The sequence below is a fragment of the Nyctibius grandis genome, chromosome 18 (assembly GCF_013368605.1).
Source record: "Nyctibius grandis isolate bNycGra1 chromosome 18, bNycGra1.pri, whole genome shotgun sequence".
Lineage (NCBI taxonomy): Eukaryota > Metazoa > Chordata > Aves > Nyctibiiformes > Nyctibiidae > Nyctibius > Nyctibius grandis.
In genome coordinates, this window is record NC_090675.1 from 10,774,803 (window position 1) to 10,799,760 (window position 24,958).

The following is a 24,958-nucleotide window of genomic DNA, read 5'->3' on the forward strand; positions in this document are numbered from 1 at the left end:
TGCCGGCCTGGCGCGGGCCGGGGCTGCCCGCTCCCTTCGGCCCGCTCCCGGCGCTGCCTGCGCTCGCCGCGGCGCTCGGTGTGTGCGGGGAGGAAGCCTCTGGCTGCACCGGCCGCTGTGGCCCTTCCCCCGAGCTTCGCCGCCGGAGCGGCAGCCGCTGCCCGGCACCCCCGGCCCTGGCAGCGGGAAGGGCGGCTGCTGCTCGTGCAGCCGGTGCCAAGAACTGGCGTGAGGCTGAATCCTACAGCTCATCCTCCCGCTTCCAAGTGGTACAGAGCCGGGTGGCTTTCGGGGGGAGCTGCCTGGCCTGCTGGCTGGCCCTTGGGCAGAGCAAGAAAGGGCCTGACCAGGAGGTTCGTCTCTTCTCACAAAGAAAATAAAGGTGATTGCACATGAGGGTACACATCGGAAAACTGGCAAGGGGCACTTTCCCTCTGGCCCTACCGTGCATCAATATTTACCGTTTCTTACCCTGCAGAGCCAGGGAAAGAGAGAAAGGCAAAAAAACATCCCAAGTTAAAAAGTACTGAAACTGTGTAAACTACTCATCAAAATAGAAGATTGTTTTAAAAGTCTGCCTTGAAATGAGTTAGTCAACAGATTATTGTAAACCGAATTTCTGTCCTTTGACCACAGGTTATAAGGGAATATTTCACCCCTCCAAACGTGAAGTGAGCATTGGTCTGAAGTTTCAGGAGGGGTTGACATGATGATTTATGCCTTTGCTTGGCAGAAAGACAAGACAGTTGGCAGATGTTACTGTACTCAAACTGCAGTGGCCATTTCAAAGCCACTGTGCTTGACAGAGACGGTCTTTGATATTATACACAGACTGGAATGTTTAGCTGTATTTTACCTTTTAAATAAAAAAGGTTATTCTTTAATAATTTAGTTTATTTCAGTTTAACGGCTTCTGTTACATCTCAAGACTTCACTGCAGAACTCCAGCAGTAACTAAAAATAAGTAATGTAGTGCACAAAAATTCTTCCCCAACCTAGTTATACAGTACCCAGCCAAGTGTTTACTCTTTGTGACTCAGAAAAGTAGGATATGCGGATAACAAGACAAATAAACATCCACTTCCAGTTTCCTTCTTGGGAATGTTAATTTGTTTTCCTTCTGGGCAGCCAGAAGCACAAAACAATATCCTTTCATGCTAGAGTCTAGTTAAAATCCTGACAATATCAATAAAGATGCAACTTGAGGTAAGGCTTCTTGAGTGTAAGATTTAAAATTGTCAAATGCATAGTGAAGAACTGGAGAATAAAATGGACTTTGTTACTCTGCCCAGCAGGGGCCTTGATTTGATGTTACGCTATCATCCTAGCGCATATCAATTATTACCAGCAATAGCAATATGAAATATATTCTGCAGTAACTTTCCCTGTAGATAACATACAATGAAATTCCTGTAATTCAGAGTTACAGTATGAACAATTCCATTGCATTCTAGCAACAAATTCAGGAACTTGGTTCACATCAAATATTGGAAGAGGCAAGTGTTTTACACAAACATGGACTGCAAATATTCTATTTTTAAAAAAATTAATTAGTTGAAGAACAAATAGCAGTTTTCTATCTGTACAACTTGTGGTACTGTCTTTCAGGAAATGCAAAAGGCATTCTGATTGATACAAACCATGAAGTCTAATATTGGGCTGTTAAGTGCACTGAATTTTGTATAATTCATTTGCTGTGTACAAGAAACTAGCTGCGGTGTAAAGGCTATTGATTCCTTTGCATTAGAGTGCACTATAACGGTCAGCGTTAATATGTTTCAAAAAGATTTTTAAAACTAAGTCCTTAGAAAGGACTTCTAATGGATTGGTTACATATACTCATACCCAAATCAAACCTACATGATATGTGTGTATTTTTCACAATTCTCAACTCACTCGCTTTGTCCTTTACTGCAGAGTGAAGGTGTTGATCCTACGCCGTTAGATCGCATCATTTAACAACAAAACTTCCAATAAAATTCCCTTTAAAGTTAGAAGCCCTTAAGCATTTCCTTTCTTTCTGATGTGTTTTACCCTTCAATATTCAGTTAATTTCTAGATATCACCTACAATTTACTCAGGAAAGCTGGGCCTCTTTTTTGTTATGCCTGAACTGGCTCTTGGAGGTGACACTTCTCTTGGCTTCTTGCCAGGGAATATGGATTTTTTTCCCCTCCCACATCTTTACCTTTTGCTTTTCTCTACTTTGTATTTTCAAATCAAATTATTTATTTATTAACCTATCTTTTTTTTCCCCTACTCTCTGAAGTCTCTGTTTCATACTTTGATTTCTTCTCTTCATTCCTCCCACCCCACTTTTTTGTTTTCACCAGCATTTGTCAACCACTCCAGCAGTGGCTCAAATATGCTAAGTGATACTTTTTAATTTCTATTTATCAGCTTTGGTCCTCAAACCGACCACCCCTTACAGAGGCATTCCCCTGTAAGGCACAGGTTTGGTTTCAGTTGCTGATGGATAGGGTATCATTCAGGAGGAAATGTGCCAAATCTGGGATCAGCATCAAAAATACTTTCCTACTGTTCTTAAGTGAAGCTAAACAAACAAACTAAAGTAAATGAGGAAGGAAGGGAGGAAGGAAAGGAACTGCCAAGTTTTTGGTAGGAGGTGACTTAATATCTCTAAGCTACAAACCTCTGAAACATGGGTTTTAATCTCAGAGCTGGCGGGCTCCCAACGAAAGCTGTGCAGCCTCGTTGGCAGTGCTACAGCCCTTTCTCCACTGAGGTCCTGGATTCTCACCCCCTCCGCAGGGTCTCCAAGAGGACGCTGCTCCAACAGATTTCTCCATTAGAGGGCATTAGAGGCCACTGAAATCCCTGCAGCTTGAACTCGAGGAGAGGAAAATCGTCTGCATTTCTTTTTGTTTGATAAATGAGTGGTGGTGTATTCTTTCCATGACATGTATCTTATTGACTATCTGACGTGTGCTGGATAGATTGCAAAATGTGAAGAAACTTTTCTGAATGATTAAGCCATGGATTCTCCTTTGTATTCTCCGGTTCCCAGTTCCTCCCTGACTGCAATAGGATCTGTCAAATATGAGCAGAGCAAGCAAATGATCTGACTAGATTAATAGTAATCACAGAATGATGGATTATACTTTAGAGAAATTAGAGATTCTATACAAAATATTCACACTGGAACTTTTATCCCAGAAAGTCTAATCAGCAAAGGATAATTAAAATTGTAGCACATTGTTTCACACCATCAATTTCTAAAAGCAAATATTTCTGTTCCAGTAAAAATCTCATTTGGATGCAAAACACCAGGAGTTTAATCCCTGATACTTGATCTGATACAAAGAAATAGTCTATTATCAAGATGTCATAAAAGCTCAGATATTCTAAAGGAACTGAATGGAACAGAGTATTTTCCAAAACGGAGGCTTATGCCAGGCACTGGAAATGGATAAAGATGTTTTAAGCTGGTGTCTGCCATTTTGCCTTAGAGGTATAAACAAGCTCTTTGTCAAATCCTAGCTGAAGTTTATTTGATCACAGTCTCTCCCAGTGTGTGTGTTTATGTTCTAAGAACTTCAGAGGAACGAGATCATTTTGTGTATCTCCTTTTTTCTTCCCCTGGCAAGCAATGCCTTTCCCAGATATTACAGTCATTTGCAGAGGTTGTTACTTAAATACCATAAAGCAATATTTTAATTGTTCTAGATGACTAATCAGCTCAGCCTCAATTATCACATTGCCCCAAAGGATGATTCAAGGTTATCACTTCCTCTCCCTGCCTATGCATCAGAGATTGCCTTTTTTTCCTCCTCTCTCTTCTTAAGTGATCAGGTGTACAAGAAGGACTGAAGAGGAAAAGGAAAGTGTCTGATGGAAAGATAAGTCTTCAAGAACTGGGAGAATCTCAAGACCGGAATTTACTTTTCTGCTTCTTAAACAACCTTTTTTTAAGCCTCATGTCAGCCTGTATGAATTTATGAATATAAAGACTCTTTGTTACCGAACAGTTTTTACCAACCGCTGCTCGATTTACTTCCCATGAGTCATGCTGTTAGCTTATGCTGCCCTATTTAATTTCAACTGCTGCTTAAGCCCACACAAGCTTTTCTAAAATAAAATTTTAAAAAAGCTTATTTGAAATAGACATGAAGGGGTTTGAGTGGATGGTAGATGGCCCTGCCCTGGGGACACAGCACGGGCTGGTTTGCTGGGCTTCCAAAGAACGCTGAACAGCACGGAGTCCTCAGCTGCAGTGTCTTAGAGCTGCTGTGAAATGGAGCTGAAAACTGAGAATGAAGCTTACCTAGACCAGAAAAGGAACAGTACTACCATGTGAAAATGCACAAGGAGAAACACAGGAAGGTAAATTTTAACCCCAATGAAATAAATTAGACTTGTGTCTCATCGTTTACCTGTGTATAGATAGACAGGTAGATAGATAAATGGATATTTGCTAAATTTACAGATACTTGCCAAGCAACCAGAGTTCTACTTTTGCTGCTGTCTTTGAACATTGCTGTATTGGGCACTGCGCAATGCTTTTATCAAGGGCAAATCGTGCCCTGACTGGCACTAATGTCAAGACCTCAGGCTGAAGTAATAATTAACTGCCTGCCTGCTACCTCATAGTAAAGTCTTACCTAAACTCTGGGAAGCAACGCAGAGGCCTATGGTATCACCTTCCACCACCTTTTCTTTTGTGTAGATAAAGCCATAAAGAAAAAGGATAGTAAGATGGATCTGTTGGACATGTTGAGGGGTGTTTCTGGTTTCTGAGAACAGTGGGCATCTAATTATTTTTAATCCCTAAAGCAGCAGCATACGCGGCACTGCGAAGGACCCCAGAGCCATGGCCCTCTTAGGAACACCAGGTTTACATTTGCATTTCCTTGGTAAACTCCCTGCCCAAACACAGGGCCAGTCTTTCTTTTTTTTAATGTTGGAGAATCAAACTGCTGGCCAGTAGTAGCTATTGTTGCCCTAAACTTGAACCTGACCCTTTAAGGATCTGGGCACTCATTAACCCATTCTGCATTTTTGTAATCTTTTTCTCATTATGGGTGTAATCTTGCAGTACTGCAGGTCCACAGATTTCCTAAATATCATCATGTGACTTAAAAGCAGCAGTGAAACAAAGACACCACCTCTGCCTTACTTGCAGTCGTAACAGGGATTGAGAAACAGGAAGAAAACATTCCAAAGCTGCAAAGGGCAGGGAAAAATGCCAAGCTCTTTCGCGAGTATGTAGTATGACAGGAAAAGCCAGCTCCAGAAGAAAGGAGAGAGAAGGCAAGAGGGGAAAATACTTCCTAGCTCAGTAAGAAAGGAAAGGACAAGGTTACACCTATAAAGCACACGAGCTTCCCCCAGCTTAATCCTGTAATGGAATTGCACTTAAAATATTTTGCTGTGTTAGACTGGCAGAATTGAAGTGGTCAATTCATCTTTTCCTTACAGATACACGAACAGTTACACTGCTATAAAAGTCTATCTCTGTTCTGAAAAGCAAAAATATTATGCAGTCCTGTGCACTTGTACAGCTGCATAGCCGTATCTTTACCAGGACTTTCACTGGCACATTGATCCAAGTTAAAAAAAAAAAAATTGCACCCTTTCTTGACAGAGTCGTAGTAGTACCACCTTCAAATACAGACCACAAGGGCATTGATTGAGCTGTCTTGTGAGATAGAAGGCTTTATCACACTAGCATGGAAGAGATCCTAATTGCAGTTTAAAGATTAGAAGCTGCCCAGACATAAATTGGGCGTGAGTAAGTCTGCCCAGCCTCCACGTGGCGGCTTTATCACCCTCACACAGAGTTGTGTAACACAGCTCTTTACTATACAACGTGCTGTTTGCACTCCAGTAGCTTGTAAGGACTCCCACGGAAACTGAGACCCCTTTATATTAGGTGCTGCACAAATACAGATTAAAAAGAAATCCCTTCCGTGCAACCTGAAAAGATGAAACATTCATAACAGTAGAACATAGACACTAGTTACTCGAAGTCATACCTGTGTACACACTGCTCACTATGCTGCTTGTGCAAGACAGTTATCATGTACCGACTTGTGTATTTTCAGTGCTAATGGCAACACGGAGCTTTTACTTTTCATGCTACGAGGCTGCTGGAATAATGGAGCACATAATTACATCCAGCCACTATTTAGGACTCAAATTACAAAACTGGATTTCTGTGCCAGGCCTTCAGGAAGTACCACACGGAAGGAATCTCACAAATAACCTGCAATTACCTTCATGCAGAGAGCAGGTCCTTCCCCTAAAGGCTATCACATTCACAGGAGTGACCTGTCTGGCTGATCAGAGAGCCAGACGCGATGCTGCAGCGCAGAAAAAAGTAATGCAGGAGGTAAATTACACCAGTCACAGTTCTGGTGCCTCTGCATCTGGGTCTGTTTAGAAATAGATATAATGAACCCAAGCCTGCAGTGGGGAGGCAGTCAAACGGGATAGCTGTGTTTGTATCGCTATGGCTTATTCCTTTAATTTACAGCAATGGGCTGTGCTCACATAAGGCACTTTTACGTGATTACAGCTCTGCTGGCAGTACCAGCCTGCAGTGTTTTAACTATGTCTACTTCCCAGGTTGTTTTACTCACAATCACAGAAAACTGCAGACTAGCACTCGGATCGCACAGATCCAGCTAAGCTGTCAAATGACCCTGCTCAACTGCCACACTACAGAAATTTGGATAAAGCGAACAGAAATCTGGTGGGGAAGGAAGAGCTGAAGAAGCTGACGTTACCGAAAGGCTCGACACGGCTGGCTTTTCTCAACACTGCACTACTGCGTGTCTGTAGAAGTGGTGTTACCACACACTGGCTTTTTCCAGGCCAAGAGCTCCTCAGGCACCCTGCAGAATGCGATGTGTGCAAGAAAGGACAAAACGTACAGGGAGAGGGAAGCCCTGTTAACCCATTCCTATGAAAGGAACTAAATCTTTCCTAAATACTTCCTAAACACTGTTTCTACTGCTGGTTATTAACGGACCTTTGCTCATTTGCTCGAACTCTTTGCTGCTTATATGTCCTTCCTTCTTTTTTCTTCAGCTTTTAAACATTACCCCAGTTCTTCAATACACCTCTCCTTATGGCTTTCTCTTCAGACTGCAAAGACACAGAGAGATGCACTGCTGGACATTCCTCTACTGTGAAAATGAGTAACAATCTCTTGCAAAAAAGTTACAATAAGATACCAGGGTCATGTTTGGTAATAAAATCTCCCAAATAATTGCCAGCTTTTACACAAAATCTTGTTTTTCTAATCTTGACCAATTCTTGTTCCCCTAACCTGTTCTTCCTTCTTCTTCCCCTGTCATGCTTTGATTCCAGATTGTGTCTATTAGTAATGTGAGTTCTGAGTCAGTGATGTAACCAATACTCACTCGTACTCAAATGTCACTAGTTACCTTTACTAACCACACCTGTATTTTATTCTGAATACACCTGCCTGGAGAAACTCTGCCCTCTGAGCTGCAGATGTGTTCGTGGGAATTTTCCCAAAAGCAATGAGAGGTATGCTTTGGGTTTAGGGCATTACTTTTGTTTGCCTTAATATCTGTCTTTACACTACTATTTATTCAAGTTCATATTCTAATATTTACTTTAAGACTCCTTTACACCACTCTTACTCTGTATACACTGGGCAAACACAGGCACACATTCTCAGTGTAACATAAAACGCTGCACTGCAAATAAGCGAGTTCCCATTGTCTCCCCTCACTCTTATACCTATTTCCAACATTTTTACAACCCATCAAAAATGGGGACAAGAAGAGATCTTCAGAAATTATTGTGTCCAACCTCCAGCCTCAAAGAACCTCCATTTCTCTCAAATTCTTCACCTTTTCTGTAGCCCTCTGCATATGTTCCCTGTAGCAACAGGCCTGGACACAAACCACCCAAATATTTTCAAGCTCAGTCCCACATCAGCTCAGGCCCATCTCTAATCTGGGAGCAAACACTCTTTATCTATAAGCAACCTGCTCTTTCCCAACTCGGCCACAGCAGGAATGCAGCCTCATCTGTTCCCAGGCAGAAGCTGTCACACACAGCCTGGTAATTCCCCAACACGCTGACTTCTTCTGTTCTTATTCTTTTATTGATCTGCTTTACAGAATGCAGGTAGTCTAACCCTTTCATTTTTCCTATCAAACTCAACTTGCTTTTCCATAAATTGAATCTATAGACAATTTATTGACATTTACGATGACACCCTTCATGCATCTGATTCTCCCTCTGTTTGCATAATCCTGCTAGCCCAATGCCAAGACACAGATTTCATAAAAAGCAAAAAATATTCTTCCCATTGTAAACATGTGCAGCAGTTTATTACCAACTACCTCCTAAGTTAGCATAAATCACTGTACGTTTCTGCCTTGGATCAGATATTTTTTTAAAAAAAGAAGGCTATTTCACATTTAAACAAAAGTGTATGGGTCACAATGGGATGGGAACATTCAGAGTAGTCCCTGCTATCTTGTTATCTGTTACACTCGGAGCCGGCCAGGACATAGCCCTTATCCTGACTTGTTATGTGGCTGTTCTGACATTCCTTTGGTCTCACATCAGCTCCCCAGTCCCAGCCCTTTTCGGCTAACGCATGAAGTGCATCGTGAAATGAATGTGCTCACACGCTGGGTCCGTCCCACCTGACAGCACTGGTGTGCTGGGAGCTGCTAGATCAGCGCTGCCAGCCAGACCGTGGTGTCCTGAAGACGAAAGTCAAATTAGGAATCTGGCATCTTGGGGAGGGAAGGGGAGCAAGTTTGCAAAATGAACAAAAAACGGAGGGGACTGAAGTATAGCTCTCAGCAGCCAGACAAGAGCTAAGCCACGTCTGCCTGGAGCCTGCAGCTGTGCTGGCAAAGGCAAGGGGGGCCAAGAGGCATCATCTCTGCAACAGCTTCTGGGCTGCCTGCCTCGGCTGCTTCGTGGCGGGAGGAGATGGCAGGAGAGAAGAGGCCTGTGCTGAAGCTTTGAATCTCTTTTATGTGCTTTCAACAGGAAGCAGGCCAGGACTAGACCTTTGCTCAAACCCTATCGAGCATTGGCAGGAGTGTCGAGGAGTGTCCCTGCGCTCAGTCACATGGCGCATGGTGATTGCTGAAGTCACCCGGCACGAGTACCAGTACGTCAGCAGGCCTGATCTTCTATCATTTAACACCTCTGCCTTAATTTATATTATTCCCTCATGGTACATTTTTTTGCTTGGATGTAGGAGGCTTCTAAATCTCCAGGGCAGAAAAGAAACTGATCCACAAAATAATTGAATATTCAATTGTAATATTTTGCAGTTCTCATAAGACTTGGCATCTCTGTGTTACCATTCCTGAACTGAGCTGGTTGTATTTCAGTTTGGTTTAAGTCTGGGCTTAATGACTTATCCAAATTCACCTAGGAAGCAGGTAGCAAAGTTAGGAAGATAAGCTAGCGCTTCTGATTCTACATCCCGTGCTTTGGCCACGAGGCCTTGTATCCTCTCTGATTTTAATGAGCCAATTAGAACGGTTTTAATCCTGGTTATAATGAGACACTTGGTGTTTTGCGCCATTGTAAATAATCAGATATAATTACAGAGCAGAGTGAGAGAATTGAAGCCAAAGAAATACAAAACAACTCAGTAACATCTTTCACTGCACAGTGGCAAAGAATGTCATTTCAAATCACTGGGAAACCCTGCAGAGCGAGTGCCTGCGCCTGCCAGGCCCCACGCTCCTCCTGCGAGGAGCCCCACCGCCTTCAGACAAATGGGAGTTATTGGAGCTGAGTTCAGAGAAAACACAGGCTGAAGGGAACACATAAAACTAGTATGTTTTAGAAAGGATTTTTTAAAGAAGTGAAATAGCTGTGTGGTAGAGGTCAGTGATACTTGAGATTACTTACACGTAGTAGGGTGTGGATACAGGGAACTCGAGCGAGGCTGACTTGCTTTCTCCATGATAGAGGGACCCTTTTCTACTATCTTTGTTTAGGACAGTTCAAGTTCAAAACCCGCAGCATGTCCTTCAGCCATCTGAGATAACAGCTCCTGTAACTTCAGTGGGTAAATTTAGCACAGATGTTTCTGAAAGCAGCTCTCTTACAACGTACCCATGGCTAGCTTACAAAGGAGGAATGTTTTTGAACCTAAAAGGAATAAACCCAAACCTCTGTCTCCCTTATTCCAGTGCAGCTACTCATCACAAAAGCGCTGAAGTCACCACACACACTAAGCCATCTGCTCTATTTATTATACCCGAAGATGTGGTCCAAGAATTATAAAATCCCAAAGAGACCAAAGGAATGCAGAGAAATTACTGCACTCTATCTCTGATATTCCATCCGTGCAACTTTTCCACAGCACACTCTTTCAGGAGACCTTTACAGATTAACCCCTTAGGTACTAGATGTGCATCAATTTATGACCATCTACAGAAAACAAATTCTAATTTTCGTGATAAGTGATGGTGAATAAGCTACAGGGCAGTGGGGGAGAAGGGAACAGAGAAATGACAGCTCAGAATTACAACAAGGGAGGCAGTCTCATCTAGTGCGTGAGGTGCCTGTGGGAAAATCAGAATATTATGTTCCTGGCTGCTCCACGATGACCCTGAGAAAGCGGCCTCATCTCCCTGCTTCCCCTCCCAGCCATTGTTTGTCTTGTCCATTTAGACTGCAAACTCTTCAGGGCCACAAGTCCCACACTAAGCAGCTGAACTGTGCCAATATTACTTGTTATTACACCAGGCAAATAACACCATGTACATGAAATGAAGTAACAGCTGAAGCTGTGCCAGTCACAGCAGCATCTCACGGCAAGGAATACACTATAGCAAGGGTGGCAGGGAGAGACTGCGAGGGGCAAATACTGCCATAGTGTAATTTAATGATAGCCAAACCACCAAGATGCATGCACTATTGCACAGGTCAGCTACTGTGGTCGTAGTGTAACTTGCCTTAATTGTTCCCTTACCTATCATCTGTCAGGAGTGCTTTATAGAATGACAGCTGTGAAGAGGGGGGACATAACTTATGGGCCTGAAAAAGCACCATGGGCTTTTCTAGTGCTTTGCTATATATTTTATATTTACTGTGCTGATCTAACTTCCAGAGGTCTGTCTGTACAACGCAAACAACCACAACTAACAGAAACCGATAGCCTTGGTGGTCCCTGAACAGAATAACCTTGTTGGGATGGCTTGTGCAAGCTGAATGGGGAACTGCACAATAAGTAGAACTTGGACAGAAACTGTGATCTAAATTCACTGCTGATCTGTACTAGGATTCATAAACCGGAACGAACAGCCTGTCAGTGGTGGAAGCCTTCCAGCAGGAAGCCATAGCAATGGAAATGAAGCACAGCAAGCACACTGCTGAGAGTCTTGCAAGTAGTCAGAAGACAGCAAATGCGTGTGGCAAACACCTAGGCTCATTTTACAAACCTCCGATAATATTACAAAGGGATACAAAGAAAAAACAGCACCAAAACCAATGTGTATAAAAGCAGCACACTTGGGATACACACTAATTTCAGACGGCCTTCCTAGTCCAGTCTAATGACTGACTGAGTCAAAAAGACTTCAGCAAAGCTGATTAAGAAACATAAAATCACAAACTGGTTAAAAAAATCAGAGAAGAAAAAACAAATGAAATGGGTATAACTAGATTCACCACGTCAGAATACAAGAATGTGAAATAAGCAGATCCTGGTGCTTCAGCAGCCAGGGGAAAAGCTCCGTAACCGGGATCTTGGAAAGTATTTCTAAGACAGGCAGACAACAAAAGCCCTTTCATTTGTGAAAGCTTACTGCAGTGTGTAAAGTTTTGATGGAGAAAGATGGCACTGAGTTTATTAGCTTCCCAGCTGAACAGCACTGTGCAGACTTGGCAGCTGCATCCATAAAGGAAGATAATGGAAAACACATAAATCAGCCTTGAGTCACCCGCGCAGCCTTGCGGCATGTGACTGCGGGGTATGCAGCCTGGTGCCACCCTTGATTCCACAGCCGTGCCTCACCAGTGAAGCACAGTAAAAATCATCCAAAAAATCATCCACTGTGGTTCCCTTACAAGGAAAATCAACATGACAAGGGTGCCGAGAAAGGAAAGTGTGGATTCTTTATCTCCTCAACTTTTGACTGAATTTTAGAAAGACATGCTTTACTGACCAGAATGGCTGAGCTGGCAGCTTGCAGACAGAACCCAGCTTTCCACCTCTCCTACTCTGGCTTCAGACACAAGACATCAGCCCTTCCAGCCAGGCATGAAAAGAGAAGGTCTCCAGGACAGCGTGTGACACCAAACAATTTCTAATAAGCTTGCAAAAACCGGGGAATTTACGTATCACAATTTGCCTTTGTGTCCATAACACACAGAACGTGGGCTGGGATTGGCATTTGGACTCCAGTGTTGTAAAGGCTGAACAACAGTGTAACTGCTGGAAATCCTCACTGCTTGAAGGTGCATTAAATTAGATTAAATTATATTCCTCTGTTATACAAAGACCAACTAAATGAGCTAATCATCTCTTCCAGCCCTCAAATCTATTACCTTAATGAGCAGAAGCACACTGAGGAAGAAAGACCAACTATTGGAGCGGTACTTACAGAAATAGAGACCTAAAGAAATAATAAATTGCCAAATACTTTGCTTTTTTTTTAAAAAAAAAAAAAAACAACTAGCAAGAAAGGCAGCAACATAGTAACACTCCTACAAAGCTGTGTAACTCAAGGGCTCTCTTTCCCGGGCTGTAACAGCCCCGCAAGGTAAGCAAACAGAACCCAGCCTTATGCTGGCTCTACGTGAGGCTCAGACCCTCGGGAGAAATCTGACAAAGCGAGTTACCTCAGCTATGAGATGGCCTGGTTCAAACATTCACAACCTATGAGTAACTCCAAAGCAGCATTTCACAATGTTCACTGGCTACAAATCTGCCTTGTTATAAGAAGTTGTTGAGGGATTAGGTGAAGATAGCTGCTTAGGGCTTTACACCTGCAGAGGATTGATAGAGCAGGAACAGGATTATGCTGCTAAAAAGTACTGCATCATATTAGTGCTATGATGTGCTAAGAGAGTTTATACAAACCAGCGTTAATCCGTGCTAGTGTTTGGATCACCAAACATATTCAAAACTTCTTCCTGCTCCTTTCTTTGACATTGTCTCAGTACATGATTCAAAAAATGCTTTGCTGGCCTTGCTTACATAAGGGTAATTTCTGGATGTTGCTACAGCTGAATAGCTAATCCATACAGCTATTTCAGTGCATCTACCAGCTAGGCCACCACTTCGGAATGAAATCATACTTATTATCTGCAATTAATTATCCTGTTATGTGCTTTTCTGGAGTCCAAAGAGAGAGCAAGGAAGAGTCACCTAGTCTAGAAGAGGGGCAGAACTTAGATATGCAAAAGGAGAAAAAAGGAGGAAAAGGAAGGGAAGGAGATAGGGGAATACACAGATGTTAATACAAAATCACGCAGAGAATGAGGTGGCCTCAAGGTCTCTTTCTCCAAGTTGTTTATGGACAACTCTATCAACTTTAACAGTAAATTCAAAACTTTATCATAAACCAGATCTTGCTGGATTTTGATGCTGAACTATACACGTTTAGAAAGAAACATCAAAGAGCAGAAAACTTCCAAGAGTCTTCCAGCCCCTGGTTAGGGAAGATGAACTCAAGTACACGTCACTGTCCTACGCCCATTCCGCAATGCACTCATAATAAGCTTTCACGTATTTTTTGGTCTACACGTTGCCTTGTAGTCCCATGGTCAAACAGACATCAAGGATGTCACAACCTGGCTTAAAAGATAATGGAGACAACCTCTATCTAACTCACTGCGGCAGGAATGTTAACTGCTGCTGGCTGGGCATTTAAGCAACGTAAGAACATTTCTTATCCCATTTGAGGACTCTGCAGTTTATCAACACAACCTCATCAGTACATCCCAACAACAGCAGCTATAAAAAGCCTTTTAATTGTAATATTGGGGCAGTTGCTACTGTTATCTGTAGTGTGAACCCCCATGTTTTGAGGGAACCAAGTCACTACAGATTTAGTCCCTTAGTATAGTTAAAAAGTGACTCATCTTTTGGCATAAATGGGATTTAAAGACGTTGCTAAAATGGGCTGTAGCTGCAGACCCTGCCAGGATGGCACCGCAGCCCAAGCCTTGCTACCACGTCGCCGTGTACCCTTTTTCCCCTGGACACTACAGGAGTGGGGTGTATTTTAAGCATGTTCCGGAGGGTATTTTACAGGTGTGTTTTGACCATCTCCAGGACCATAACGCTGGATTTTGCAGGGTGGATGGGGCCGAGCTCCACAGGGCAGGGAGAGCCAAGGCGATGCCCGGCCAGCGCGGGCGGAGAGGACGAGGCGCCGGGGCCGTGCTGACGGTGAGAGGCAGAGCGCTGCGGCGCAGCGAGGAGGCGTACGGCTGCAAAACGGGGCGAGAGCAACGGCACGGCCGAGGAACAGACACCGGACTAACGGCGGGAGGGCGGCGGGGCAGGCGAGGAGCCAGCGCACGGGGAGGCGGCCGCCCCGCCCGGCGGCCCGGCGGGAGGAGCGAGCAGGGCGCGTCCCCCGCCCGCCCCGCGCTACACCCCGCGCCGCCGCCGCCATTTTGTCCCAGTCCCTGCGTCCCCGGCGAGCGGCGGGTCTCGCTGCGTTGCAGGTCCCGAGCGGTGCGAAGGGCGGCCCCGTAGATGGCCAGCTTTCCCCCGAGTGTTAACGAGAAGCTCATCGGTGAGGGGCGGGCGCGGCCGGGGGAGCGGGGCTGGCTGGGCGCGGGCCTGGGGCGGCCGGGCCGGGAGGGCGGCCGCTGCGGGGCGCGGGTGGGGTTAAGGCCGTCCGTGAGCGGGCTCAGCGGCTCCGTGAGCGGGTTCAGCAGCTCCGTGAGCGGGTTCAGCGGCTCCGTGAGCGGGGCTGGTTCCGCGCTCGGCCTTTCGGGGTGGCGGAGGTGCTGCTGGCCTCCCGGCTGCGGGCTCTGCGGGAGCCCCAGGCTCTGCGGGCGGGGAGCGGCGGGGGCCGCGGCAGGACGCCAGTGCCTTCCCCTCGCCCGCTTGCCTTCCCCTTTCCTCACACGCAGCAGCGGCAGCTTTCCCTGGGGGGAGAAACCCGCCTCCGTCCTCCTGGGTTTGGGAGCGGGATGGCTGCCGGTTACCCAGCCCGCTTGGACCCAGACGCGTTGTTCAGAGAGGCTCCCTTCGGCTGAAGCCGCTTCCTTCTGTTAACGGGCAGAAACATCGTTCCTCTCGCAGCCACCGACCCTTTCTTCCCAGATGTAAAAGCAAGTGGGTGCTGCCCGGCTGGCAGCGCAGGGCGGCGGCAGGGCCTGCTGGCGAGGGGCCCCGGGGCCGGAGCAGGGCAGGGAATTAAGTGTGCAAGTGCACTCACATTTTTCTTTAAAGGTTAAAAAAAAAAAAAATCATTGCTAGGCATCTTATTTGCTAAACTCTGAAGTATTAGATCAAGTTGGAGCATAGTTCTACTGCTATCTCAAGAGCTATAGTTAGAGTAATTGAAGTAATAGCTGTTTTCAGTAAATTTTTAATTTATTACTTACGTGACAAAGAGAACGTTTTAACACTAAACTGTTTCTCTTTAGTGACTCAGTCTCTTTTGCAGCTGAGGCTTAGTTTGTTGATCAGTTATACAGTGACAATGAGACCCCTTCCCCAATTACTTCAAATATCATGCAATAAAAGCAAAATAATTAACATATTGCCTGGTTCTCTTGTAATCTTTTAAAATACGCCGGCTTTTTCTAAAAAATGGAATTTCCTCTTTGTTTTCTTTTTAGCACGATCACGCACTGTAGGAGAACTCTTAGCCCCAACTTCTCCTTTTGACAAGAAGTGTGGACGTGAAAACTGGACCGTTGCATTTGCTCCCGATGGATCTTACTTTGCTTGGTCACAAGGGCATCGCATAGTGAAGCTGGTTCCCTGGGCTCAGTGCCTTAATAACTTGTAAGACAAAACCGTATGGCTTTTAATTCATCTGAAAAACTTAAGAATTTCAAAATAGGAGATAACTTTTAATAGATTAAAACGCATGTATTGGCTTTTTAGGCTTTGACGTCTTTGGGAAAAACTGTTTCTTTAAACTAACAGCTATTGTTTGATCTCTTCCTCTGTGGCCAGCGAGAGAAACAACCGTATTGCAACCTTGCAAAGGCTACGGAGGAGTGATCTATTAAGTGATTCAGATGCTTTAAAATCAGAGGAGGTTAGAATGAAAAGGAAATGTAAAGACCTAGGTAGATCTGGACTTTTAAATTTCCTATCAGAAAGCTACTTGGTTTTACCTTTTAGGAATTTACTTAAAGGCGAACCTCTTTCCGGATTCTTACTAGAGTGCAAGTTAAGTTCCAAAAGACACATTGTATTTTCACTCTCAGGTTGCATTTTAATGAAGTTAGTAAGTAGCAGTTGCCTTTTTGTAGCTGGTTACATTTCCCCTCACAGCAAATCTCTCCTCCCTCCCCTTTTTTTTTTTTTTCCTCTTTCTGGTGGTGAGTTTTCGTATACTGGCCTCAGTATCTCTTCCCACTATTTAACGCACGTAGGTGAATTGCAGGGAACCTCTTGCTCATTTAGCAGAGAATCTTTGAAATTTTTGCAACTCATTTTTCTGTAAATGCTTTAAAAATGTTTTCCACAGTGGGTTAAGTTAATGTATTGCTCTCCACAGAGGAAAAAATGTGCACAAAAGTATTAGCATTATATTGTGTAAGAAGGTTTCCAGGTGTTAGTAAGTTTTGACAGTTATAAGAAAAAGCTGCTTTTATAATTTGAAAGTAAAAATGCATCATTATGGGCCTCCAAAATGTACGTTATGGCAACTCAGATTTCACTACGTCTTAAAGACCTTTTTGTTCTATTTTTCAAATACTTTATGCTGTATTTTTCTATTTTGTTTGTTTTGCAGCTTGTTGCATGGCACAAAGAATGCTGCAAATTCTGTCAGTACAAGACTTGCGAGGCAGAATAGCGACAGTGGCCAGAAAAACAAGCCTTGTGAACATATCATAGACTGCGGCGACATCGTCTGGAGCCTTGCTTTTGGGTCGTCGGTGCCCGAGAGGCAGAGCCGCTGCGTGAATATCGAATGGCACCGTTTCAAATTTGGGCAAGACCAGCTTCTGCTTGCAACAGGCTTGAACAACGGGCGCATCAAGATATGGGATGTGTACACAGGTAGAGTATGTGAGAGGAGGTTGGCGCCTCACTGTCACTTTATGCAGTAGTAACATCATTAATACACAGAATGACTTGCTTACAGAGTTTTACTTAGGAACTGAACCTTGAATACAAATTAAGTAATCTAAAAAAAGCATGAACTGCAACTAGAAGTGATCAGATACTGCTAGAGGAAGGAACAGACTCAGGTCATGCTTTGAGATGTAAATGATGGAAGATGAAGCCTTGTTGCTGCAAAATTGTTCACTATGTGATTGACTATTTTTTTTTGGAAGTAAATAATTGTTCAAATGATAAAGAGACTGAATCTGAAATCAGGGAATCTCAATTTAGCTGGTAGCACAGCTGCTAGGTTGGGAGAGAACTACTCAGCTTTAAAAAAAATGAAACTAGTGACTACTGAGTTATTTGTTGTTCTCTTGTAAATTTAAGCTTAGAACAGAGATGTCTATCCAAAGACAAGTCTTGCCTCATTTCTGAGGCATATGGTTTTAGTGTATAGATTTTCTAGTGTTTCAGGAAATTGCCTCTCAATACAGAAGAGCCTAAAAGGATACACATGCTTCTGACTGTAGGGAGCATTTCTACAAAGAAAATCTGGCTTTACGTGCTGTAATTTTGTATTCTGTATTTGTATCCATAAAGCATTTGAGCTGAATAAAAGCACAGTCTTCCATTTTAAATTGTGTTTTCGTGTAACAGGAAAACTCCTCCTTAACCTGATGGACCATACCGAAGTTATCAGAGATTTAACCTTTGCCCCAGATGGCAGCCTGATTTTAGTGTCTGCGTCCAGAGACAAAACACTGAGAGTGTGGGACCTGAAAGATGATGGTATGCATTTTAAGTTTATCTGCTGTAATACAGAGGAGAAATATCCACGTACTCTCCTCTTTTATTGCTATAAACTCAGGTCAGGATTTCTTAAAAAATTAATTTTTCTATTAGTCACTCACTCTATATGCTCTCTTGAAATTCTTTATCCATCTCTACCCTAAAGGTATAAGGTGGTATTGGGTTAAGTTAAAAGAGTGCATGAAGTGACCTTTTTGAACAGGGACATAGGATTTAGAGGCTGCATGACAGAAGTTTTATTTCTGTGGAGAATGACTCTGCAAGATGTTGTTTGGAAAAATAGTATAAAATTTTATCAAGAAATAATTTGGAAGAGCTTTTCAATTTGCAGTTGTAATATTTAATAAATTCTTACAGGCATGTCTTTCTTTTTAGGCAATATGATGAAAGTGCTGAGAGGACATCAGAACTGGGTATATGGTTGTGCGTTCTCTCCAGACTCCTCTATTCTCTGTTCTGTGGGAGCTAGTAAAGCAGTATGTGTCAGAGTTTCTTGTTCATTAAATCTACTGAATTGTGTGCATAATCATTTAAAATCTAAGTAACATTAAGCTTGTGCTTGGTGTCATGAACTCCTAATGTTTTATGATGATGTAAAAGTGCATGAAATTAAACTAGCAAATGGTGCATTGAGACACTGATTTATGAATTGAACTTGCACTGCTTTTAGTTGAAGAAACTGTAAGCATTTTTTGAGAAAGTTCCACACATCTGCACATGTTCATAGGATAAACCAAAAGCTTCCAGTGTTAAAAGATGCTTAGATTAATGCATAAAACTATTTTGTTATTGATTTTATCCTTTCTATTTCCTGCTCAATGAAAAGGACTTTTCAAAGTCTGAGCCAGTCATGATATCTCCTGCTGAACAAAAAAATGTTTCTACATGTTTTCCAATACAAATGGCAGTCGTGTCTAAAAGATCTAGAAGGAAGACCAGCAGACTGGTTTTGTTTTCATCGGTATTCCAGTGCCCTGCTAGAGAACTGAAAGCAGTGCAGGTAAAGCACATATGCCATAAGCTGCTTTTCTGGGCACTGAGAATTAGGATAAAAGAGAAAGGGGAATTCAGCCTAGTTACAGGGGCTTGGCAGGTAGTTTAATGAAGCCTAGTCATGCTGAGTGAAAAAAGCACAGTTCAGTCATTGGATACCACTTTATATGGATGACTGTTCAAATGCATTTTATACTTCAAATTATCAGTGCCAATTTGCTAGAGAATAGCTGAGGTCTGGGTTTTGTTTTTTCTTTAACTAGAGCAGATGTGGATGTATACATTGCTATGTTTAGGCTGTGTGTTTTCCATAAGCTTCTTGCTTTCCCTGTCACAGGTGGTGGCAGCAATATTGGTGTGATTGAGGTTAAGCTGGCACCACTCACACAGGAGCACAATGGTGTTAGCTGGGCAGAAAGAGTGGCATCTCTGGCTACCAGGCTGGGGGCGAGCTTTACCATAGGATGAAGTAACCTTGCATTCGGCCGCAAGGTGTACTGTACGTACGCAGGTGCTGGTTGATGTCCACTTTCTGCTTTCTTTCTTTCTTTTTTTTTTTTTTTAATAATTTTCACAGCAGTGAAACATACTGACTCCTAAAACTTAAGTTTCCAGTTTTATGGAATGTTGGGGTCTCCTTGGAGAAGTTGGTCAACACGTTTATAACTGATTGTAAAATGGTGCAGGTTTAGGAAGTACGTGAGGCACTAAGGCTATGTTTGCTTTGGTCAAACATAAATTTATCCAAGATGTCAGTATTTAATCTGTGCAGTAAAACTGAGTCAGGGGAAAAAAAAAAAATCAAGGATCCTAATGAGCTCTTTTAGGGACATAACATCTTAAGCTAAATACTTACATTTTCTGTAAAATTACGCTGCAGTGCATAGATTGTTCCTATTAAGTAATTCTGCAGAATCTTTATTTTGATAATATATATCATGTACAACTGCATGTAAAATCCCAGAATACTATAATCTTTTACCAATTTTTATAATACAATATGCAATTAGCTGCTTAAATTGTAATATTAATGTTGTTTTTTACTGTTGACTTGATTTAAAATGCATAAATTCTTTCTAATAATGTGGTTAGACTTCCCTGTTATTTTGCCAAAGACATAACTTTTGGCTGTGAAAATTCTTTTTGCTTGCAGTATCTGTTTCTCTTCCTAGGCTGACGTTGGTGATCCAAGCCAATTGTAAACAAGTGATCTTAAACTCAAAGGGATGCCACTGGAGTAACAATATGTTAACCTTACGTTTTCTGTCTGTATATTTCTTAAAATTTTGGTAGTTACTGAAAAGAGGGGACTGTAGAGTTTAACCCTATTTATTTCTGCATATTTTAATAAAATAGTTTTGTAATACATGAATTTCAGTAAGCTACATGGTTAAATTGTGTTGCCTTTATCTTATATTTTGGCTTATTTTGTTAATAACATTTAACAAACTTGAGTTAGAACTTGCATGTCTGCTTTAATTATTTTTAAAAAACTTGATTTTAATCTGAGTATGACACTGAGCATATTTCTTAATTGTAGTAATTCAGAATGCCTGATTTTAATATAATCCTAAATAAGACTAGCAGCTATACTTAAAAAAAAAAAAGTAAATGCTTCATTGCCTCTCTGAGCAGAGCTATAACATTAGCTTCTTTAATTGCAGGTTTTTCTCTGGGATATGGATAAATACTCCATGATACGAAAACTTGAAGGACATCACAACGATGTTGTAGCTTGTGAGTTTTCTCCTGATGGAGCTTTACTGGCTACTGCATCTTATGATACTCGAGTCTATGTCTGGGATCCACATACTGGAGTTATTCTTATGGAATTTGGGTAAGTAAAGTAGTCAGAGCAGGAAACTTCCTCCTAGAGTGAAGATGACTACTGAAAATTAGTGGGTTTGTGTATTTAACTGATAATTAGACTTGGAAGTCTTAGCAGTGGCTGGTGGAAATTCTAAGGTGGCAGAGCAGTGGAGATTATTCTTCTATCTAAGAATTTAAAGCACTGATGCTCTAATGTGTACTAATTTAAGCATCTGCAACACAGCTGAGGTGTTCAATACTACAAAAGATACAGTAGCTCAGTCTCCACTCCTGATTTCATAGTTTTAAACGTCCAATTCATTCTTTTTCCCCTCAGCTTTGCTAGCCATGGCTGAAGGAAACACTTCCATAGTTCTTAAACATTATGCTGTTGGCTAAGTGTCTCTCTATCTCCAGGCATCTGTTTCCCCCTCCTACTCCAATATTTGCTGGAGGTGCAAATGACCGCTGGGTCAGATCAGTATCTTTTAGTCACGATGGACTACATATTGCAAGCATTGCTGATGATAAGTAAGTATGAGGAAAGGTTTGTTAGACTCCTAATTCTTCCCATATGACATGAACTTTTAAATACTAAGTCAGCTTTTTTTTTTTTTAACTGAGAAATGACTTTTAATGGTCTTGGTAAAAGTAGATTAGTTGTCTGGTATATGTTAATGTTCATTCTGAATGTAGAAATAATTAGTTGTGTACAGAATAGATGATCTGAATAACTTAAGCGTGTAAGAGCTGAAAACAGAAAAAGAGGGGTTGTAAACAGTGAAAAATGTAAATGGAGTTAATAATGCAGGTGAGTCTTGTAGAGTAGCAGATTCCAAAGTAAAAAGAAGAGTATTCTGTCATCTCATATTCAACCTCTGCTAACGCTGCAAATAGTATCTTGAAGAATTCTATTTCAAGAATACGACGAACGCTTTCTCAAGATGACAGCAAGGGTATTAAACTATTGACAGGAGAGTTTTAGGTTGTTTAATTAAGACAAGCATTGTTGGGATTTCCTAGCATATGACTCTTAAGAGAGAGATTGCCTTCAACAGCAGAAAGCAATAACCTGAACTATAGATTTAGACAATCTTTTAATTGGCAGAGTTAAAATGGTTAAAGAAGGACAGATCAAGGTATATATCAGGAATGAAGACATTGTAGCATTTCAGGACAAATCTGAAACACCTTGCATGCATAGTAAAATATTTGTAAAAATCCCCTGAGCTCTGTTTCAGATTAGTTTCTTGTGCAGCATCGGAGAAAATATCAGACAGAATTAAATGTCTACACTGATAACTTACTACTTTGTTCTTCCTTTTTCAGAATGGTAAGATTCTGGAGAATTGATGAAGAGTACCCTGTACAAGTTGCACCTCTGAACAATGGGCTCTGCTGCACTTTTTCTACTGATGGCAGTGTTCTAGCTGCAGGGCAAGTATATACTCTCTCCCCCCCACCTCCAAATATTAAGGTAACACAAAAGGTTGAAAACAGTGGCTCAGTGTTATAAAAATCTTCAAGGGTGACTTGCAACTTGATGCTTCTGACTTGGTTTTGGTACTATTTGTTTAAACATGCCTGGAATTTCTTATCTTTGAGAATAAATAAAAGACAGGCCCACAAACATGGATTGGAAAAAGACCATTAGATAATCAAGGGCAGTTATTCTTTTCCAGGTGGTATACTCAATAGCTCTTGCAAGATCTGCTCAGGCCTGTCCCATAGGCAATCAGCAGTTGCTTATTGTGCTGCTATAGCTTAAAAGAAGAACTGGCATCTAGCGTAAATGAGTCTGGAACAGCTAGAACTGAGCAACGGGAAGCTCAGAGCACGTTCCCCCGAGCTCGCAATGTGTGTGGGAATTTGTACTAAGCTGGAATCATTCAGGTGGGATAATTCTGGTGGGTGTTTTGTTTGGTTTTTTTCTTTGTGCAGGACACAGGATGGCAGCGTGTACTTCTGGGCCACTCCAAGACAAGTTTCCAGTCTCCAACATCTGTGTCGCATGGCAATTAGAAGAGTGATGCCCACCAGCCAAGTGAAGAACTTGCCTATCCCATCAAAAGTGGTGGAGTTCCTTTGTTACCAGATTTGAATTTAAAAACAAAAAAAAGTCAAACTGGCAGGTGGCCCAGCTGCTGAAACTGTCTAAACACTTCAAAGAATCCTCAAACTTTACAGCCTTTAAGCTTAAAACTCTACAGGTTTTCAAGAGCTATTTAAAGTGATAACCTAAATACTATTTGTCAAAATGCCTGACAGGTAAATTTTTAATATTTATAGAAGACACGGTAGAAGTATTCCTGGTGTTCTCAATTTTCTAAAATATAACTGTGAAAACATGTACATATATAGACATAAGCTGCTACATGTTATCAATGTACCTTTAAAAATTGCTTTTATGATTTTAAATGTGTATCATGTATATATTGCTTCGTTAGAGCCATCAGATGCATCTGTGCTGTAAAGTGGAAGGACAGCTATTATTCTGGGACACTGAGTTAGAAAAAATATTGACTTATGGAAGCTTAACTGCTCTGTATGTATGTACATTGGTTGGGGTTCAGGAAACTGATCCACAGATAAGAATTCCTGCTAGTTTTATTCCATGAAGAGGTTCAGCTTGGCTTTTTAGAGCAATGTATGGTGAAGGGAATTAGGTTAAGGTAGGGGCTGGAGTATATCTAATGTAAACCCAGCAACGTTGCCTGTGCGTCAGCTAAAGAAGGCCTTAAATTCCACAGCAGCAAACCAGGTTAAATGTCAGTATTGGGCAGTGTTAAATATTTCCTTACATTTCTAAAAATCAACTACTGTATTATTGCCTGATACTTTGTCTGTAATGAGAGACATTTACAGACTCAGTTTATTATTCTTTAACCCTATAATATCTCTTCGGGGGTGATTATTGGTTAATGGCCAAAGATAAGCAAAATACTTGGTTTTGCCTTCTCTTATTTATCTGTACCTGCAGATATAAAGAATGTATGCATTGCATAAAATGCCTGATTATATATATTTTTGTTGAATTTTTTTATTAAAAACTTGTATAAAAGTTTCCTGATACCGCATTTGGTGACTGATTTATGAACTCTGTCTGCATGTACCAGTTCTAGTGGGAATCTGCTACTGCAAGACTCTCTGTAGTTTTGCTTTTCAGGACCACAGTACGCTAAGCTTGGTGAAACTTACTGTGGAGAGCTACAGCAGGATCTTAAAATCTTTTATAAGGGCCAAAGCATACACGATGTACGTGTTCCCCTGCTCCTGCATCGTGCAGAATGTAGGAAATGGCGTTCTGACTGCAGCACACATCCGTGGTGGCCACAGGCTGTAAGACTGCATACACTGAGCATAGCTTTTTACTCCCTCGCTCTGCCAGAGTACTATTTTAGTAAGCCAAAACATATATCAATGTCATATCAAGTATTACATAATTGATATGATGCAGCAGGTAGGGATTTTGCAAATTGCAAGCAGGAGACCCAAATTCTTTTCCTCACAGGGCCAGTGGCTTGTTACAAATTAACCGTGCTGCAGAATTGCCAACTGCCCCAGTTCCTGCGTGGGTGACAGGGATGAGAAGGGCTGCGAGTCCTCTCAGAGCACAGCAGCTTTGCTGAGGGAGCCAAGCCCAGGGAAGCAGCCAGCACAGGGTCCATCTGGACAAGGCCAGATGCTGAATCATCACAGCCTAATCGATAAATGTCCAGGGCAGTGAAAATGGTCCAGTGATGGCATACGGCTTTGCAGCCTTTGGTAACTCCCTTTGCATGTACATGAACTTGCTGCAAATCATAGACTGAAGTGAGTAGGGAAGGAAGATGTGCAACTGCTGCTTATCTGTCAAAAATGGGACATTCCACCCAACCCCATTTGATCAAGTAATGCATCTTTTTACTTCTTGTGTGGACAATGCTAAATCCCTTCCTGGCTTCCACCAGCTTAACTACTATATTAAATAACTAGAACAAAATCAATTCTTTCCTTCTCAGACACACCATTAGCATTTTAAGAGCCTAGAATGCCTTGGAACTGCAGAGGCACTTTCCTATTCAATTATCTGGTCTCGCTGGCAGATGTATTTCCTGATCACGTCCT

The 24,958-nt window shown here is 42.2% G+C and overlaps 1 protein-coding gene across 1 annotated transcript; it reads left to right on the forward strand.

Moving 5' to 3' along the window:
• The first annotated feature begins 14,592 nt into the window (after positions 1-14,592).
• WSB1 (WD repeat and SOCS box containing 1) lies at positions 14,593-23,928 on the forward strand. The gene is made up of 9 exons (XM_068415909.1): positions 14,593-14,735; positions 15,793-15,961; positions 16,923-17,191; positions 17,897-18,028; positions 18,425-18,525; positions 20,707-20,879; positions 21,269-21,382; positions 22,181-22,288; positions 22,793-23,928. The coding sequence occupies exons 1-9, from the start codon at positions 14,696-14,698 to the stop codon at positions 22,950-22,952; spliced, it is 1,266 nt and encodes a 421-aa protein (XP_068272010.1). The 5' UTR covers positions 14,593-14,695; the 3' UTR covers positions 22,953-23,928.
• The last annotated feature ends 1,030 nt before the right edge of the window (positions 23,929-24,958 follow it).